General features: G+C 42.9%; 1 protein-coding gene across 1 annotated transcript; it reads right to left on the minus strand.

The window, feature by feature from the left end:
* Nucleotides 1-816: 816 nt before the first annotated feature.
* On the minus strand, nt 817-15,178 carry JPT2 (Jupiter microtubule associated homolog 2). Its single transcript, XM_032230358.1, has 5 exons — nt 15,005-15,178; nt 9,269-9,414; nt 7,837-7,979; nt 6,582-6,633; nt 817-5,594 (listed from the first exon to the last, which is right to left on the minus strand). The coding sequence occupies exons 1-5, from the start codon at nt 15,046-15,048 to the stop codon at nt 5,413-5,415; spliced, it is 567 nt and encodes a 188-aa protein (XP_032086249.1). The 5' UTR covers nt 15,049-15,178; the 3' UTR covers nt 817-5,412.
* Between the last annotated feature and the right edge of the window lie 301 nt (nt 15,179-15,479).

Consider the following 15,479-nt stretch of genomic DNA (forward strand, 5'->3'; position numbering starts at 1 on the left):
AATTCAAGATACATTCAGAGATGCAACGGTCTTGAAGATAGTCCATGTGGGATGTGTAGAACAAAACACCAATGCGGAAAATGCTTTATGACATTTTGCACCATGTTACAAATGTGAGGATTCTTACATCGTAACAGGTTTTATCACATTTGCCAAATTTCAATCCCATGAGAATCGGCCGTCCCTAATTTGGGGCACCTTCTGTAAAGTTAGCCCACTTGAGGCCCCTTGCTTGAAAACGTTCTGTCCCATGATGCATTCGGTTAAAAGATTACAGGAACGAGATGTTCTATGGAGATTCTCAGTCATCCAAGGTCACGGTTGTCCCAAAGGTGTTTTCTAAAGAAACAACTGGACTTTCTCTTTTTTTCTTGAAGAAGTTTCGCTTTTCATCCAAGAACTGAAGAAGTGAAATGTCTTCAAAGAAAGTCCAATTGCTTCCTGAAAAAGCACCTTTGCTACAGAACAAGTGTTTTAATATATAGATGCCAAACTTGGCTTGATCTCCTACCTCAACTTTTAGAAGAAGGAAAGTGAGCTGCAGCTCTGCTAAGGGAAGGCCACTTGGAATGCTAAGATTTAGAATGGGAAGTATGATAGGTATATTTTTGTGACGCGGCTACTAAAGCAAACAGTCAACTCACAGGTGGCCTCTTTGCAAAATTAGAGCCAAACATCGTTACAAGCATCCCATCTACTCCTCTGAAATGATCCCTGTGCCACTTTTGCCATTCCTTTAAAATGAACCACTGGGTTATAGCTTATCTAACTTTTCTCCGAAGGCCTGCATGACTCAACTCACATGAAAATAAAGACTGCCAACTTAATTATTTTTTATTGTCAAATGATATAAAGAACAACGGACACAACTTGATTTGTCTTAATAGCAACACTCTTCACATTTGGATACTAGAGTGGGGAAAAAGGGATAGTGGTAATGTTACAAAGGGATTGATTTTTTTTAAAAAAAAATGCAGATGTACCAGACAGCATAGATTGATGTGAGAAACAATGGCACCAAAATGGATTCAATCAAGTTAATTATTATTTCCCTGAACACCATTACAAAGAAAGACTTAAAGGCATTTCAGTAGAAAAAAAATATTTTTGCATTTATGACAAGGAAGAACCGGGAAAGTCTTCTCATTCCTCTGTACAGATTGTCAATTGCACAAAAGGAACTGCTTGCATCCTAAACCTGTTCACAAAAGTCTTGGGAATGAATGGGTTGCCTGTGGACACTAACAGTCAGTTCAAGGGTTGAATGTCAAGGTTGCATAGCTAATGATTGTGCCACCTCGCAATGGCTATTAGCACAAATAAAAGGAATTTTATAAACCTTGCTTCTGTTTTGCCCCAACAATCGCATTATTTACCAATCATGTGATATATTGTGTGCTAGTTTGGTTACAGTAAAATCTCTGGATTACCAGCCACTTGGGAAGAAATGACTGTTTTTTTAGGAGAGGCACCTTGGGCTTAGACTATCTCAGTTTGTACATGTAAAACTCATGAGGCTATAAGGGGATTAAAAAAAGACTTGAAGAATCCGTCAGTTCTACTGTAATTGACTAACAAAATACAGTTGTTTTTTTAAACAGCATGATCAACATATTTGAGTTATTATTAACTCCTAATGTAGTTTTTGTTTAAAAAAAAAAACCTGTCTGGACACATAGCGTAATCCTCAGCCACCCCTCGAGAAAAAAAATGATAGGCACAAAGTTACATCCATCAGAACTTAAGGCTTAGCTGGAAAAAAAAAGGCTAACAGAGAAGCACTAGTGAAAACGCCCCTTTGAAATTTTGCAACCCAGTGTAGTGATGACCTATGCAAATGGCATCCAAAAGCGGACATTGGCCAATTGTTCTCATATCGCTTGTTTCGTACAAAGCTAAGCAGTGTTTACATTCTGTTCGTTTGTTTTCCTATCTCCCTAGTATTGAAAGGGTGCAAACCGTGTGAGAGAACCTGGCAAGAAATATTAAACAGTGCCGAGTTTCAGCACGGGTTGAGTGTTTAGTTCAGAGTTTATCAAAATGCTGGACTGTTTCAACTTCTGGTACAGGGCACCTCAGAAATACTTTGCCATGAACTTGTGATATCGTGATGGAGCAAGCTATTCTACAAAGGTCACTGGCTTTCTGATATGTTGATGAATTCCAACAGAAAATTTTCAGGGAGTGGAACAAAGCAAACCACCATGATCTGATCATTTGACATTGAGAAATTAGGACTACTCGTACAACAGATCTAGACCAGCCCAATGTTGGCCAATTTTAAGACTCGTCGACTTCAACTATCCGAATTACCCAGCCAGCTGGGAGTTGAAACCCACAAAAAGTCTTAAAATTGCCACAAGTTGGACACCCTGGTCTAGAAAGCATTCATCCAAAAAGACAGACTTTTTCCCTTCTCTCTATTCACAAACTCACACTGCAATTATGGGAAACAGTGCAAGGTGAAATCCATCCAACATTGTATATTGCAAACGTCCTGGTAGCAACAGAGGAGAGACCAGTAGGAGTCTTGAGCCAGGTCTAATAGTCAGCTAAATTAGTCCTTACTTCTAGCTTGTGCCTGGAGATGTTAGCTGGACGTTTCCAGCTCGATTCTGTTCAACGTAACCATCCTAACCAAGGTTCTAATTCTGGCCAAAGAGTGTTTCTCAATAGGCCCAGGTTCGGAAGCAGGCATCTTGCTCCTTCAAGCCCTCCCTCCCTTGGCAGTCATCTCACTAATTAGCAACTCCCTCCTGCTTCTGTCCTCTCCAGTAAGGTATTACATTTAATACACACACAGGGAAATCTTCCAGAATAAGCCAATGGCTGCCAATTTGCCTATGTCTCTTTGGGATTTGTTACCCTGAGCTGCATCTGCATAGCAAAGAAGCAGACATGATGTCAGTAAGACACCGGTTGAAAAGACACCCCCATCCAAATAGGTGAATATGGTAAGGAGAAAGGAGGAGGATAATTGATTTTATTTTCTAAGTTTGCCTTTCCCTAATGGGGATTTAAACAATGAATGCTGGATTGTATATTGGGATGGATCTTTTTCATAGCTTCTTGTGGACACGAATAACAAATCCATTCAAAGGCGGCTTTGCTTGCTTTTGAATGTCCTTTGAATTACAGGACAAGGATATTTGAGTGTTAAGTGCGGATCTGGGCTGCTTTCTGGTGGGGTCAACTCATTTTTGTTCCAATGTGAAACAGATAACTGAAACATTACAAAATAGGCTGCTTTTTCATAATACTTAAAAGGTACGTTCTCAGGGATGAGACCGTATGATTGTAGGAAATGTTAAGGCAAGACAGCTGTGATTGGGGATAGAAGAGCATTACTAGTAAAGCAAACTAAAAGAAATGACATTCCAGTTATCCAGACATCATACTCTCTACAACTGAGAGATATCTTTGAATGCTTCCCGTTGAGGTTTAAAAATGGAATACGTGCGAGAACTAAGATTGACCCTTTCCCAATGGTGCTAAGCTGTTATAAATAGACCTCAAGGGTCAGCCTTTGGTCATCCTAAGAATCAGGTTAAAAATTCACAGGAAGTTGATATTCACAGTTTAAGGACTATAGCCATGATGGCGAACCAATGACACATGGGCCAAAAGGTGGCATGCAGAGCCCTCTCTGTGGGCACGTGCGCCTTGCCAGCTGGTCTTTGTGGGTGTTGGAGTGCCTGAAAACAGCTCAAAATATGGCCTGAAAAACGACCCAAAAACAGGCATGTGTGCTCCGGCCAGCTGGTCTTCAGGATTCTGGTGTTCCATTTGGGCAGTCAGTGCCGAAAAAGTTCGCCATCACTGGGCTATAGCAACGAAAGGCTGTTTAAATACTCTCTTGCAAGTTAAAAGGCACAGAGATGTTATGTGTTCAGTTGATAAACTTAGAAGCTCTCTGGTTTCCAGGAACTACAGAATAAGTGACTTCTTACAGAAATTATTTTTTTTCCAAAGAAAGCTTTCATACTTACATTCTTCCAAGAAAGGACTTTCAACAACTTGGTTTTTCAAGCTTTCTATTGTTAGAAGAACACCCGGGTGGGCCATTTGGGGAGTGGTGTTCAGCAGGGGGGGGGGGTCTCCAGCCTCAGCTAATAACTTTATGATTTGTGGACTTACCCTCTCCCAGAATTCCTCAGGCAGCATGGTTGGCTGAGGAATTCTGGGAGTTGAAGCCCACAAGTCTCAAAGTGGCCAAGGTTGGAGGAAACACTCCCACTCCCAGTGTTCAGGATCTGTGAGGTCACATGAATTGGCACTACGCAATGTTTGAAGTTGGTATAGGTGGTGCTGAGGGAAGAGATGAAATATATAATAAAATGAAGAATTGTTCCTGGAAAGCACAGGAAGAGATATGTGCGTTATGAGACCACCGTAGTTAAGGTTCTTCCGTTACTCTGGGCCCGCCTCTTTAGTCACTGCCTGCCCCTACAAGAACTGGTGGGCCCCACAGTCTTGCCCCCCACCCCACTATTGGCAGAGGGAGTGAAAGATGAGCCCAAGTGCTTGAAAAACAAAACGGGCAGTGCCTCATGTGGCTAAGGGTAAAGGAGCTGCCTCTGCATGGAAAGGCCTAGCTAAGGGGAGAGAAAAGTCACGAAAGGGAACCAAAGAGCAACAAGGAGAGCAGACTAAGAGTCAGCATAAATTAGAAAGAGAACTTTTCTGCAAGCAGCAGCAGCAGCAGTTTGCGGCCTAAATGAAAAGTTAAAATCTTCAGGCATAATACCTTGTGACGGGAGGTTAGTGATGAAGGAGAGAGTTAGTCACTAGCTTCTGAACTGCCTCCTTGGAGAGGATTCAGGCTCTAATTTTAAACTTAAGTGGTTTGGCTTCGTTCTCTCAACAGACTTTTTTTTTTTAATGCGCTGCTCACCATGAAGTTATGCCCAAATGGTCAAAAGAGGAGTGCCACAAAGCGAAGCTTCTAAATCTCTCCCAGAAAGGGATTTGTGCATGATTTATTTCAACTACAATTTATATCAAAAACCGATTTGCTCCTTTCGCTTTTCTGCAAGATGACAATCAAGGGACTCTCTTTTCCAGGGCATAGAGGAGCAGTCTCCCTTCTTTACAAACACAGAGGGAAATCTACTTGAGGCCTAGCTGGCAGACCAAAAATGGGTCTCGCACCTTAATTGGAATGTGTTCTGCAATCCATCTCAGGGAGTCTTCCTTCACCGTGTTCAGAATGCAGAGGGAAGGAAGGAGCTCAGGGCTCATCCCTGTCTTACAAACGAACACCCAAAAGGCTTATGATGATGGCTGCCGTGGACTAAATAAGCCAAACGACTAAGTGCCTCCCTCCTTCAAGCACTAAAAAAATATTCGGATAATGAACGCTTAAGACATTGGGGAAGGTGTGTGTGTGGTGTGTGTGTGTGTGTCTCTTCCCTAATAGAATGCAATGCTAGATTTGCCTCCCGGCGGGTTGAGGACTTTGTTGTGAGAACGCGGCCGTGGTCCCAGCCTGGGCTCGTGATCGTCTATCTTGGGGCCAGGGTCTTTGGGGATTTCCTTCGGCAGGTCCTTCTTCTCACTCAACTCTTCTCTCTGTGGTCTTTGGTCTTCTGGAACTGTGCAAGATGATACATGGCAGATTAAATCATGGTGGTCATTTCGTTTGGTTTTATTCCAACTAGGCTGCCAACACTTGGATTTCGCATGCAAGGTTCCCAAGCATGGGGTGGTGTGATTAACTTAAAGACTTCCAGTGTTGGAGCATTCACAGCTTCTGGAGCAAGTTGTTCCACTGATTAATTGTTCTCACTGTCAGGAAATTTCTCCTCAGTTCTAAGTTGCTTCTCTCCTTGATTAGTTTCCACCCATTGCTTCTTGTCCAGCCCAGGTGCCCTGGAGAATAGTTTGAGTCCCTCTTCTTTGTGGCAACCCTTGAGATATTGGAACACTGCTATCATATCTCCCCTAGTCCTTATTTTTATTAAACTAGACATATCCAGTTCCTGCAACTGTTCTTCATGTTTTAGTCTCCAGTCTCCTAATCATCTTTGTTGTTCTTCTCTGCACTCTTTCTAGAGTATCAACATCTTTTTACATTGTGGCAACCAAAACTGAATGCACCTAATCCCAGTGAGTCTACTACTTCATCTGAAGATGTTAGCTAGTTCATCTTATGCAATGCTTCCTCACACATCATCCCTTGGAAGAATGGTGTGTGTGTTTCTGTGTGTGTGAAACTTTTAACATTTGAGGCATGGCCTGTCAAATGTAGTACACTGTTAGGATCGTAAGTGGAAATCTCTCAGAGGGACAATAGAGTGAATCTATCTCTCTCTAGAGCCAATCTTGGCAATTTTAAGACTTGTGGACTTCAACTCCCAGAATTCCACAGCCAGTCATGCTTGGAAACATTATATGCAAATCTATGCTGGTTGGGGAATTATGGGAGTTGAAGTCCACAGGTCTTAAAGCTGCCAAGTGTGGACACCCCTGCTGTAAAGTATACAGTACTTAAAGCTATAATGTGATTTTCGAAAGCGGATATGATATAAAGGATAAAATAATGGAGCTGACAGAATTCGGGGAAGCCTCGCTCCAATTACCTTTTGTTTCCCGTGGTGAATCTCCTCTATCCTTAAAGAGAAAGGAGTGATCCTGGATAAGAAGGAAGGGAAAGGTTGTAGATATTAACCAACACTTTGAAAAAGCCGTTTTTTATGAGAATCGTTTCAAGTTGTAAGAAAACCAATTCTGGCAATCCAGCTTTACAAAGCAATGCTTCTAAGGACATGAATACTCTGCATCACTCCTGCATCAGTCAGAAAAAACTTTATAGAGATTTTGTTTTGTATTAACGCCAATGTTTCCCTCATAGTCAATTTTAATGCTAGATTATTTATATTGCTTGGCCAATCAAGACAGCATTAGTTTCGTAAATTGTTTCTGTCACTCAAGAGGTACGTATTCAACAGCTTTCTTTGTACAAACACAACTGCTTTGCCTTACATAAAGGTTTAGAGTTTAGAGTTTTATTTCATTTGTATGCCGCCCTTTTCCCTAAGGGGACTCAGGGCGGCTCACAACTCAAAAAGGGAAGGGGGGATACAAACAGTTTAACAAGAACACAAAACTATACATAGTTAAAAGCACAACAACCATACCATTCGAGATAGGGGCAGCGAATCTTTAGCCCCAGGCCTGTCGGGACAGCCAGGTTTTAAGGGTATGCGGAAGGCCTGGAGTGTGGTGAGGGTATGAATCTCCACGGTGAGTTCGTTCCAGAGGGTCGGAGCAGCCACAGAGAAGGCTCTCCTCCGGGTAGTCGCCAGTCGACACTGGCTGGCGGATGGAATTCGGAGGAGGCCTAGTCTGTGGGATCTAATTGGTCTAGTGGAGGTAATTGGCAGTAGGCGGTCTCTCAAGTACCCAGGTCCAAGATTCCCTGCGCACATATGTACTAGTCGTTCCCGACTCTAGGGAGCGGTGCTCATCTCCATTTCCAAGCCGAAGAGCCAGTGCTGTCCGAAGACATCTCAGTGGTCATGTGGCCGTATGACCTCAACACCAAAGACGTATGGAATGCTGTTACCTTCCCACCAAAGGTGCTCCCTATTTTTCTACTTGCATTTTTACATGCTTTTGAACTGCTAGGTTGGCAGAAGCTGGGACAAGTAACAGGAGTTCACTCCGTTAGGCAGCGTCAGGGATTCGAACCACCGACCTTTCTGATCGACAAGCTCAGTGTCTTAGCCACTGAGCCATCGGGTCCCCCTGAGCCACCAATACATAGATTATTGTAATTTGGGCTGCTACTTTTTTTTAATAGAAGAAAGTGAGTGGAAGCTGTAAGTGAGTTACCTTGGGCTTATTCGGATGTGCTTTGACGGCACTGAGAGGGGATGGGGTGCCAAAGATATTGCTTGTTTTCCCTCCAGGTGGGTTTATAAATTGCCGGGATGCATTCGGTTTATGATCCTCAAAAATGCCGCTGTCTTTCCCACCTGCAAGACAAAAATAACTGAGGAAGTTTGCAGGAACTGCTCTTCCCCTCCGATTCTCCAGGGCAGGAGGAAACAAGCAGCGAACTCTAAGGCTAGGATGTTGAGGCCCTCCAGGAACCAGACATGCTTGCACAGCTTTGGCTAAGGGCTTCCTTTTTGAAATCCTGTTGATTTTCCTTTCTGCTGCTTAATATTCCTTTATTAATCTCTTTGACCAGCATTACAAATAGAGAAAAAAAAAACAACGAAATTGTTACAAAAAACCCTTTATCAAAGAAATGATCGTGTAAAAATAACACGTGTAAGCCAGAGATTTGCACCACTGTATGGCCCGGTAAGCGTGTTTTGCAAGCTAAAATGTAAATGAAGCGTTAACATCCCTTAAAAGTTAATGTAAGCTGGATTTATCTATATCTGTACCTAGCCCTTAATTTCTGAAATAACTGTATAAACTATAAATATCATATAAGTTGTATATAAAGAGAAAGCATGTCTTGAGATACTCTAAAAGGGCCCCGTAGGAAGCCATAAAGGTAGTCCTCGACTTACAACAGTTCATTTAGTGATGGTTCAAAGTTACAATGGCACTGAAAAAAGTGACTTATGACTTATTTTCACTTACGACCACTGCAGTATCCCACATGGTCACGTGATCAAAATTCAGATGCTTTAGCAAGTGGTTCATATTATGACGGTTGCTATGTCCCAAGGTCACCTGAACCCCTTTTGCGATCTTCTGACAAGCAAAGTCAATGGGGAATCTTCACTTAACAACCACGTTGATAACTTAATAAATGTAATGATTCATTTAACAACTGTGGTGAGAAAAGACGTAAAACGGGAAAGACTCACTTCAGAAGTATTTCATTTAGCAACATAAATTTAGGGCTCAAATGTGGTCATAGCTCGAAACTCCAAAATATTAACATGGTCATTAAAAAAAAATGCTTACACCTTACGAACTCAGTGTTGTTTAAAAATCGTAACAAGCGATTGTTACAAAACAAGATGTTACAAAACAAGTTTCAAAATCACGTTCAAAATCAAGTAAACTTGCAAAACACTTCACTTATGCATAGCAATAACTTGTTCTTTCTATGAGTAATTAACTCTGAAATTGTCAGCAACCTAAATTATGCCAGGTAGTGAACAACGGGGGTTCTTCTGTTGAAAGGAGGACAATGGCTGGGACTATATAATAATAAATGATAGCTATCTGGTTCCGTGGAGGAAAATATCAAACCTGTCACTCCCGTTCTCAGTATTTTCAAGAAGGGTATGGTTCTCACCTGGGGGATTTGTTCTCTTTGGGAAATTCATGGGTTCTTCAGCTGCTGCAAATATGTTAGAGGCCATTTTCTGTGTCTTGGAAGAGGAGGACACTTCTGCACTTCCAAAGAGATCGCTGGACAGTCCACCTGGTGGCTGCAGCACCCTGTTTTGCATAAAATAATCCACAATCAAGCGTGATTATAAAAGATAGTTCTGTACAAAGAAGTAGGCAGTGGAGGGGATGGGGGCTAAGGTTCTGATATCACACTGGCTTCCATTTAATATACTTCTGTGAATTGTAGGATCATTTAATTTGGAAATCATGTTTTGGGGGCATGGAATGATGTGCAAACCTTGGCCAGCATCTGATTAATCAATGTTCTTCTTTATCTGGCACTCTTCATCTGAAATATTTCTTTTGAAGGAAGTAGAAACATAGTTTCTTGGAGCCTGTGATACTTAACAATTTTCAATATTAAGATTCACGTGAAGAATTCTGAGTAAAGTATCAGGTTGTACAGTACTGGCAAATAACGTTCTTAGTGCAGATCTTTCCTACGAGAACTATATGTACACTCCCCCCCCCCACACACACACAAACCAAAGGGATTGTTGCAAAGTAGGATCAACAATTGGCCTGGTTCTTCTTACTGGCAATTTTCCTTTCCTTTTGGTTGCTGGGTGAGGCCACAACCACACCCAATCCCAAGCTGAGGAAGGCTGAACGCTGAGCTCAATTTATCCCTCAGGAACTTGTTCACACCCTTTCATGAATGTGTGAAAACTACAGTATTGGAATAGCGATGAGATACACTTTTAAAAAAAGATTACAGATTTGTATTATTGCCTAGCATAACAACTTTATTGTTCTCTGAAGGATTAAACCAAGGTTGTCCAACTTTGGCAACTTTTTAAGACTTGTGGACTTCAACTCCCAGAATTCCCCAGCCAACATTCTGGGAATTGAAGTCCACAAGTCTTAAAGTTGCCGAGGTTGGAACAACTCTGGATTAGACAATTTTAGTAGTGCATTTTATATCTTGATCTGTTAAAGTCTAGTAGTCTAATCAATTCTCTCCAAATTGACAGGCCCAAAATGTGGCAAAGTTTATCCCCCCCAAAAATTTTCACCCTCAATTAACGTGTTTGAAAGTGTGTGGTTTAAGGTGGACTCACTGAGACCTAATAAGGGTGCCCCAGACTTTTTTTTTTTTTAAAGCAAGTTTGGAGCTGGCAATTAGAAAAAGATGGGGCTCATCACCAGCAACAAATACAAATGGATATCACAGAAAATTTATAATCTTTATTCTTTGGAGTATATGCATTGTTAGACTGCTGCACTCAATAGAGGCTCACTGTCAAAAGTAAAAATCAACTTCCCTGCAAAGCTACAGGTTGCATCATTTAAGAACACAGCTTTGGAGGTAACCAGACAACTGTGCAACACACATCCTGGAGGATAACAGTGCTTTGATAGTGTAAAAAGCAAGGATACCTAAAACTGACTAAAGCAATTCAGGAATATGTTCAGAAATCTCAGTGATAGTCAGTTGAGAGATTATGATCTAAAAAGGAAAGAAGATGTTTCACCGGTAATAACATTTTCCAAAGGGATGGTAAAAATGCAGTTATAACCCATTGCAGATACAATTATAATCCACTGCAGATGTTTACCAAGCCAATTTCATAAAGAAAATTTCCTTTACAATCAAACTGCTTGGATAAGAAGTGAAGATAATAACTCCACTGCAGAATTACAGCTATTTTCTTTCATGATGCCACAGTGGAAAAGAGCCTGAAGTATTATATCGGCATTCAAAGGAAATTACAGAAGTAACCCAATCATCCAGACACGGTTTGGCATTAGTTCACGCAATTTACATGCAAACCATATTTTCACAGGCAGCTCATTTATCTCAAATTTAATTTGAAACATGCATTTATATAATTGTAATTTCCAGCTCATCCCATGCTCTAACCCTGGCAACTTTAAGATTTGTGGACTTTAATGCCCCAAACTCCCCAGCCAAGGAATTCTGGAAATTGAAGTTAGCAAATCTTAAAAGTTACCAAGGTTGGATACTACAGCTCTAAGCCTGATGCCTGGGGGAGGGGGGGGACAAGAGATTCAGGAGCTTGTTAAAGGTCAACAAGATCAAGCTCATGTGAATTGGAAGGGAATCCTTGTTTCAGTGCCTGGAGGCTAAAATACAAAAAACAAAACAGGACAGAATTCCGGAAGGATTGTTCTAGAGATTTCTGTGTGTTTTGCCCGCTCCTCTTGTCAAATGTGCATACGGGGGCACATTTCCCCCATAGGAAGGATTTCACAATCTGGGCTCCCCTTAGACAGCAGCTACATTGGCACTAGATTGGCAAATGGAAACTGTGACTAATGGGGCTTATGCCCAGGTTTGGCTTCTCTGCCATTTATGGCCTTTTCAGGAAGATAATGCCCTAGCAACACACCCTCATCACTCAAAAGCTACTTGGAAGTGATGCTATAGAAGCAATGGCTTACGAACAGGTTACCCATTTCACATAACCTCAATGCTGCTCTGAGGCCCCGGGCTTCTAAATACAGTTCTATTTTCTAGCTTTAATTTACAGAGCACTGTAAGTTGACATGGCCCTAAACCGCCTGCAGGACCATCAGTATAAGACCAGTCCAGAGGATGGAGATGGGTGTTGAGGTTTTTTCCCGCCCCTCCCCCCCACATACATACAAACACTTCAAGATAAGAGAGGAAACTAAGGTGCATTGCTTTCATGATGCTCCGTTATGGCTCACTTTTATCTCCAGAGATCCAAATGGTTCATTGTTACATGCAGGAAGGCAGTTTGCATGGACCTTTTTAAAGGATTTTGATACCAGAGATGAAGTAATGCTCTGGCACTAGGGGAGAATTATGTTTTGTGGTGTTTATTATGTACTTTATTTGTTGAAAACCACTCCCAGTTGTTTGGAGCTAGTGGTATAAATACTATTTGAAATATTGAATAAATACAATGTTTGTTGTTTTAAGTTATGACCTGTACAGTTAAAAAAAGGATTGAATTCCAACTTATATCCTGAGTTACTGCTTTGTGTAAAAAAAAAAAAGCTCACTGCACATGGCCTAAAAGAACAATTCCTTGGCAGTTTGAGAGAAAAGATTTTATGCCTCAGGCAGGACACGAAACTGCAGAGAGGCAGAACTACAGCAAAGATCTCACAACCCACACCCACTTCGTAACAAAGCAAGCAAATGCAGTTGAGCCTTCTTGGAATTTCATGCCAGACAGCATGGTTGGGTGGCACCTGATTCCCTTTGGCAATCAAAAATTTATGCTGGAGTATTGCAACTCCAAAACTAGTAATCGGGCAGACGGTTCAAACAGAACAACAACCAAATGCCTCTTACTCATTTGAAATCCTACTCAGGCTCATTTTCATAATCCCTCAAGGCAAAGGCAGCTGCTGCTCAAGTTAAAAAGTTAAAAAGTTGCTCTTGGCACATACAGAATATTGTTCTGACGACATAGCCAGATTCAATGGGAATGGCTACATATCTTATTTATCCAATTCCATAAATGCTATTTAGCAGAATGTACAAACCCTGAAAACCCCTGAGAGCAAACAACGGCAATGAAATCCTGGAACATAACAACCAGCGTGTCACAACCCAGAAAAATCGATTTTGCAGTGGAGCATTTTTAAAAATTGGGAAGACAATACCAGGGTGAGTTCTAGTTTTGCTTTAGGCTTCAGGCACAAAAGTCAGTTGGGTGACTTTGAGCCTGTCAGTGCTCTCTCTTGCCCAACCCATCTCATATAGTTGCTGTGGGGTGAAAACAGGAAGGGGAAGGAATCTTATGCTGCCTTGAGTTACTTATAACCGGCCAGAATCACTTAGGCAAGAGAGGTGAAGTAGAAACTTAATAAACGAAATAAAGATAAGAATCAAACAAATAAATGAACCTGACTGGATCCCATAAACAAATAACCACTTAGTTAAGCAGGACTGGATGCCCTTCTGGCAGGAACATCTTTCAGGGAACATGTCCCACCAGCCCTCACAGAATAACAAAGTTGGAAGGGACCTTCTAGGTCTTCTAACCCCCTTGCTCAAGCAGGAGACCCTATACCATTCCAAATGGCTGTACAATCTCTTCTTTAAAACCTCCAATGCTGGGACAGCCACAACTTCTGAAGGCAAGCCGTTCCACTGGTTAATTGTCCTCACTGTTAGGAAGTCTCTCCTTAATTCTAGGTTGCTTCTCTTCAATTCGCTTCCACCCATTGTTTCTATCCTGCCCTCAGGTGCTTTGGAGAATAGCTTGAGGCAGCCCCTCAAACATCAGAAGACTGCTATCATGTCACCCCTGGTCCTTCTTTTCATTAGACTAGACATACCCTGTTCCCGCAACCATTCTTTATATGTTTTAGCCTCCAGTCCCCTAATTCCCTTTGTTGCTCTTCTGAGCACTCTTTCCAGAGCTTCAACATCTTTTTTTATACTGGGCCAACCCAAACTGGCTGCAATGATTCCAAGTGTGGTCTTACTAAGTCATTATAAACAAATGAATAGATAGATGATAGATAGACAGACAGAGATGATAAAGGTAGAGATATAGCTAAATATAGAATATAAGACAGATAGATAGATAGAGATGATAAAGATAGAGATATAGCTAAATATAGAATATAAGATAGATATAGATACAGATATATAATATATAGATGATAAAGACAGAGATATAGTTAAATATAGATATATAAGTTAGAGATAGATAGCTAGATAGCTAGATATAGATGGATGATATAGACAGATAAGATAAATAGATAGGGATAGAGATGTATGATAGAGATATAGTTAAATATAGATATAAGATAGAAACAGATAAGATATAGCAGATAGATATAGAGATATAGATATATAAGATAGATGTTATATAACGATAGATATTGAGATAGATAGAATAAATGAATAGCTAAAGATAGAGATAGGTATTTTATATGATATTTTGCTCCCAGCAAGGCAGACACAATAACTTGCCGGCCACCCCACCCTTCGTGTTGCAGGGGGCCTTTTGGGGTGGGGGGAGAGGAGGAGGGAGACGGCTCCTGCCTCGATTCCCTCGAGGACCACCGCAAAGGACAGACAACCCACCCCACCCCAGACCACGGGGGGGACGGATTCCAGCCGGCTGGTCCACCCTCCCACTCCAAGACGAACGGAGTCGCCGCGGCCGGCATCAAGAGAGGGGTTGGGGTGTCCCCCTGCGACCTCCCCGGCGACGCCCCAGGCGCGTGATTCAGCCCCCCCCCGCCAAACCAGGCGTCCCCACGAGACACGCCGTGGAATCTGGCCCCTAGGTGGCTTGCGTGTACACGGAAATCATCCCCGCCCGGGCTTCACGCGTCGTGTGAACGCGACCTGAAGATTTCGCTAAGCGGGTGGATGGGAAGGAGAACCTCCGCCCAATTTATCCCTTCAAACACGTGTTTCCTCAACGCGCCCGGCAAGAGAGGAGCGCCGGGGTGCGGCGGGATGGATCGGGTAGTCCCAAGGCTGGGGACCATGGCCTTTGGAGTCCCCACAGCGCTTCCTCAGGAGGGAGAAAAAAACAACAACCGCGCCCACCTCACCTGGTATGGCGGGATGGGTCGGGTAGTCCCAAGGCTGGGAACGATGGGATTTGGAGTCCCCACAGCGCTGCCTGAGGAGGGAAGGGGGGGGGAAACAACCCCACCCCCGCGGTCGCCTCACCTGGAGCTGGATCTGGACGGGTCGGACTCGGGTCCTTGGAACATGGTGGCCGGCAGAACGAACGAGAGCGACCGAAGCTTCTCCTCACTGCCCGCCCAGCCGCGCGACTCACCTCAGTCTCTTTCTCTCTCCCTCTCCCTCTCCGCGTCTCTCTCGGCTCCGCCCTCCGAAGGCCATTGGCCGAGGGCGGGGCCGTTCCACCCGGGCTCGGCCAACCGCCGAGGGAAGGCCCGCCCCCCTTGGGAGCGCGAGGCGGGTTGGAGGGATTGAGGTGGCGGGAGCCGAAAGGGGCGGGGCGTTTGCTTTGGGGAAGTGGACGGGGCGCTGTTCCGAGGAAATCGGGCGCTCATTGGATAACGGGGGAGGGGGGGCGGGAAGAAAAGGAGGGAATGACTCGGAAGTTTTTTTTTTAAATTTAAAGGGACACTTCACGTGTTCCCTAAACGCCCTTTTTCACTTGGTTCCCCTTTCGCAT

The sequence above is a fragment of the Thamnophis elegans genome, chromosome 14, assembly GCF_009769535.1.
Source record: "Thamnophis elegans isolate rThaEle1 chromosome 14, rThaEle1.pri, whole genome shotgun sequence".
In the NCBI taxonomy this organism is placed as follows: Eukaryota; Metazoa; Chordata; class Lepidosauria; order Squamata; family Colubridae; genus Thamnophis; species Thamnophis elegans.

Coding starts and splice junctions, on each gene's coding strand:
- JPT2 (XM_032230358.1), bottom strand. CDS start 15,048: ATGTTCCAAGGACCCGAGTCCGACCCGTCCAGATCCAGCTCCAG. Junction 9,415..15,004: donor CCGTCCAGATCCAGCTCCAG/GTGAGGCGACCG, acceptor TATGCAAAACAG/GGTGCTGCAGCCACCAGGTG. Junction 5,595..6,581: donor TTCACCACGGGAAACAAAAG/GTAATTGGAGCG, acceptor CATCTTGCACAG/TTCCAGAAGACCAAAGACCA.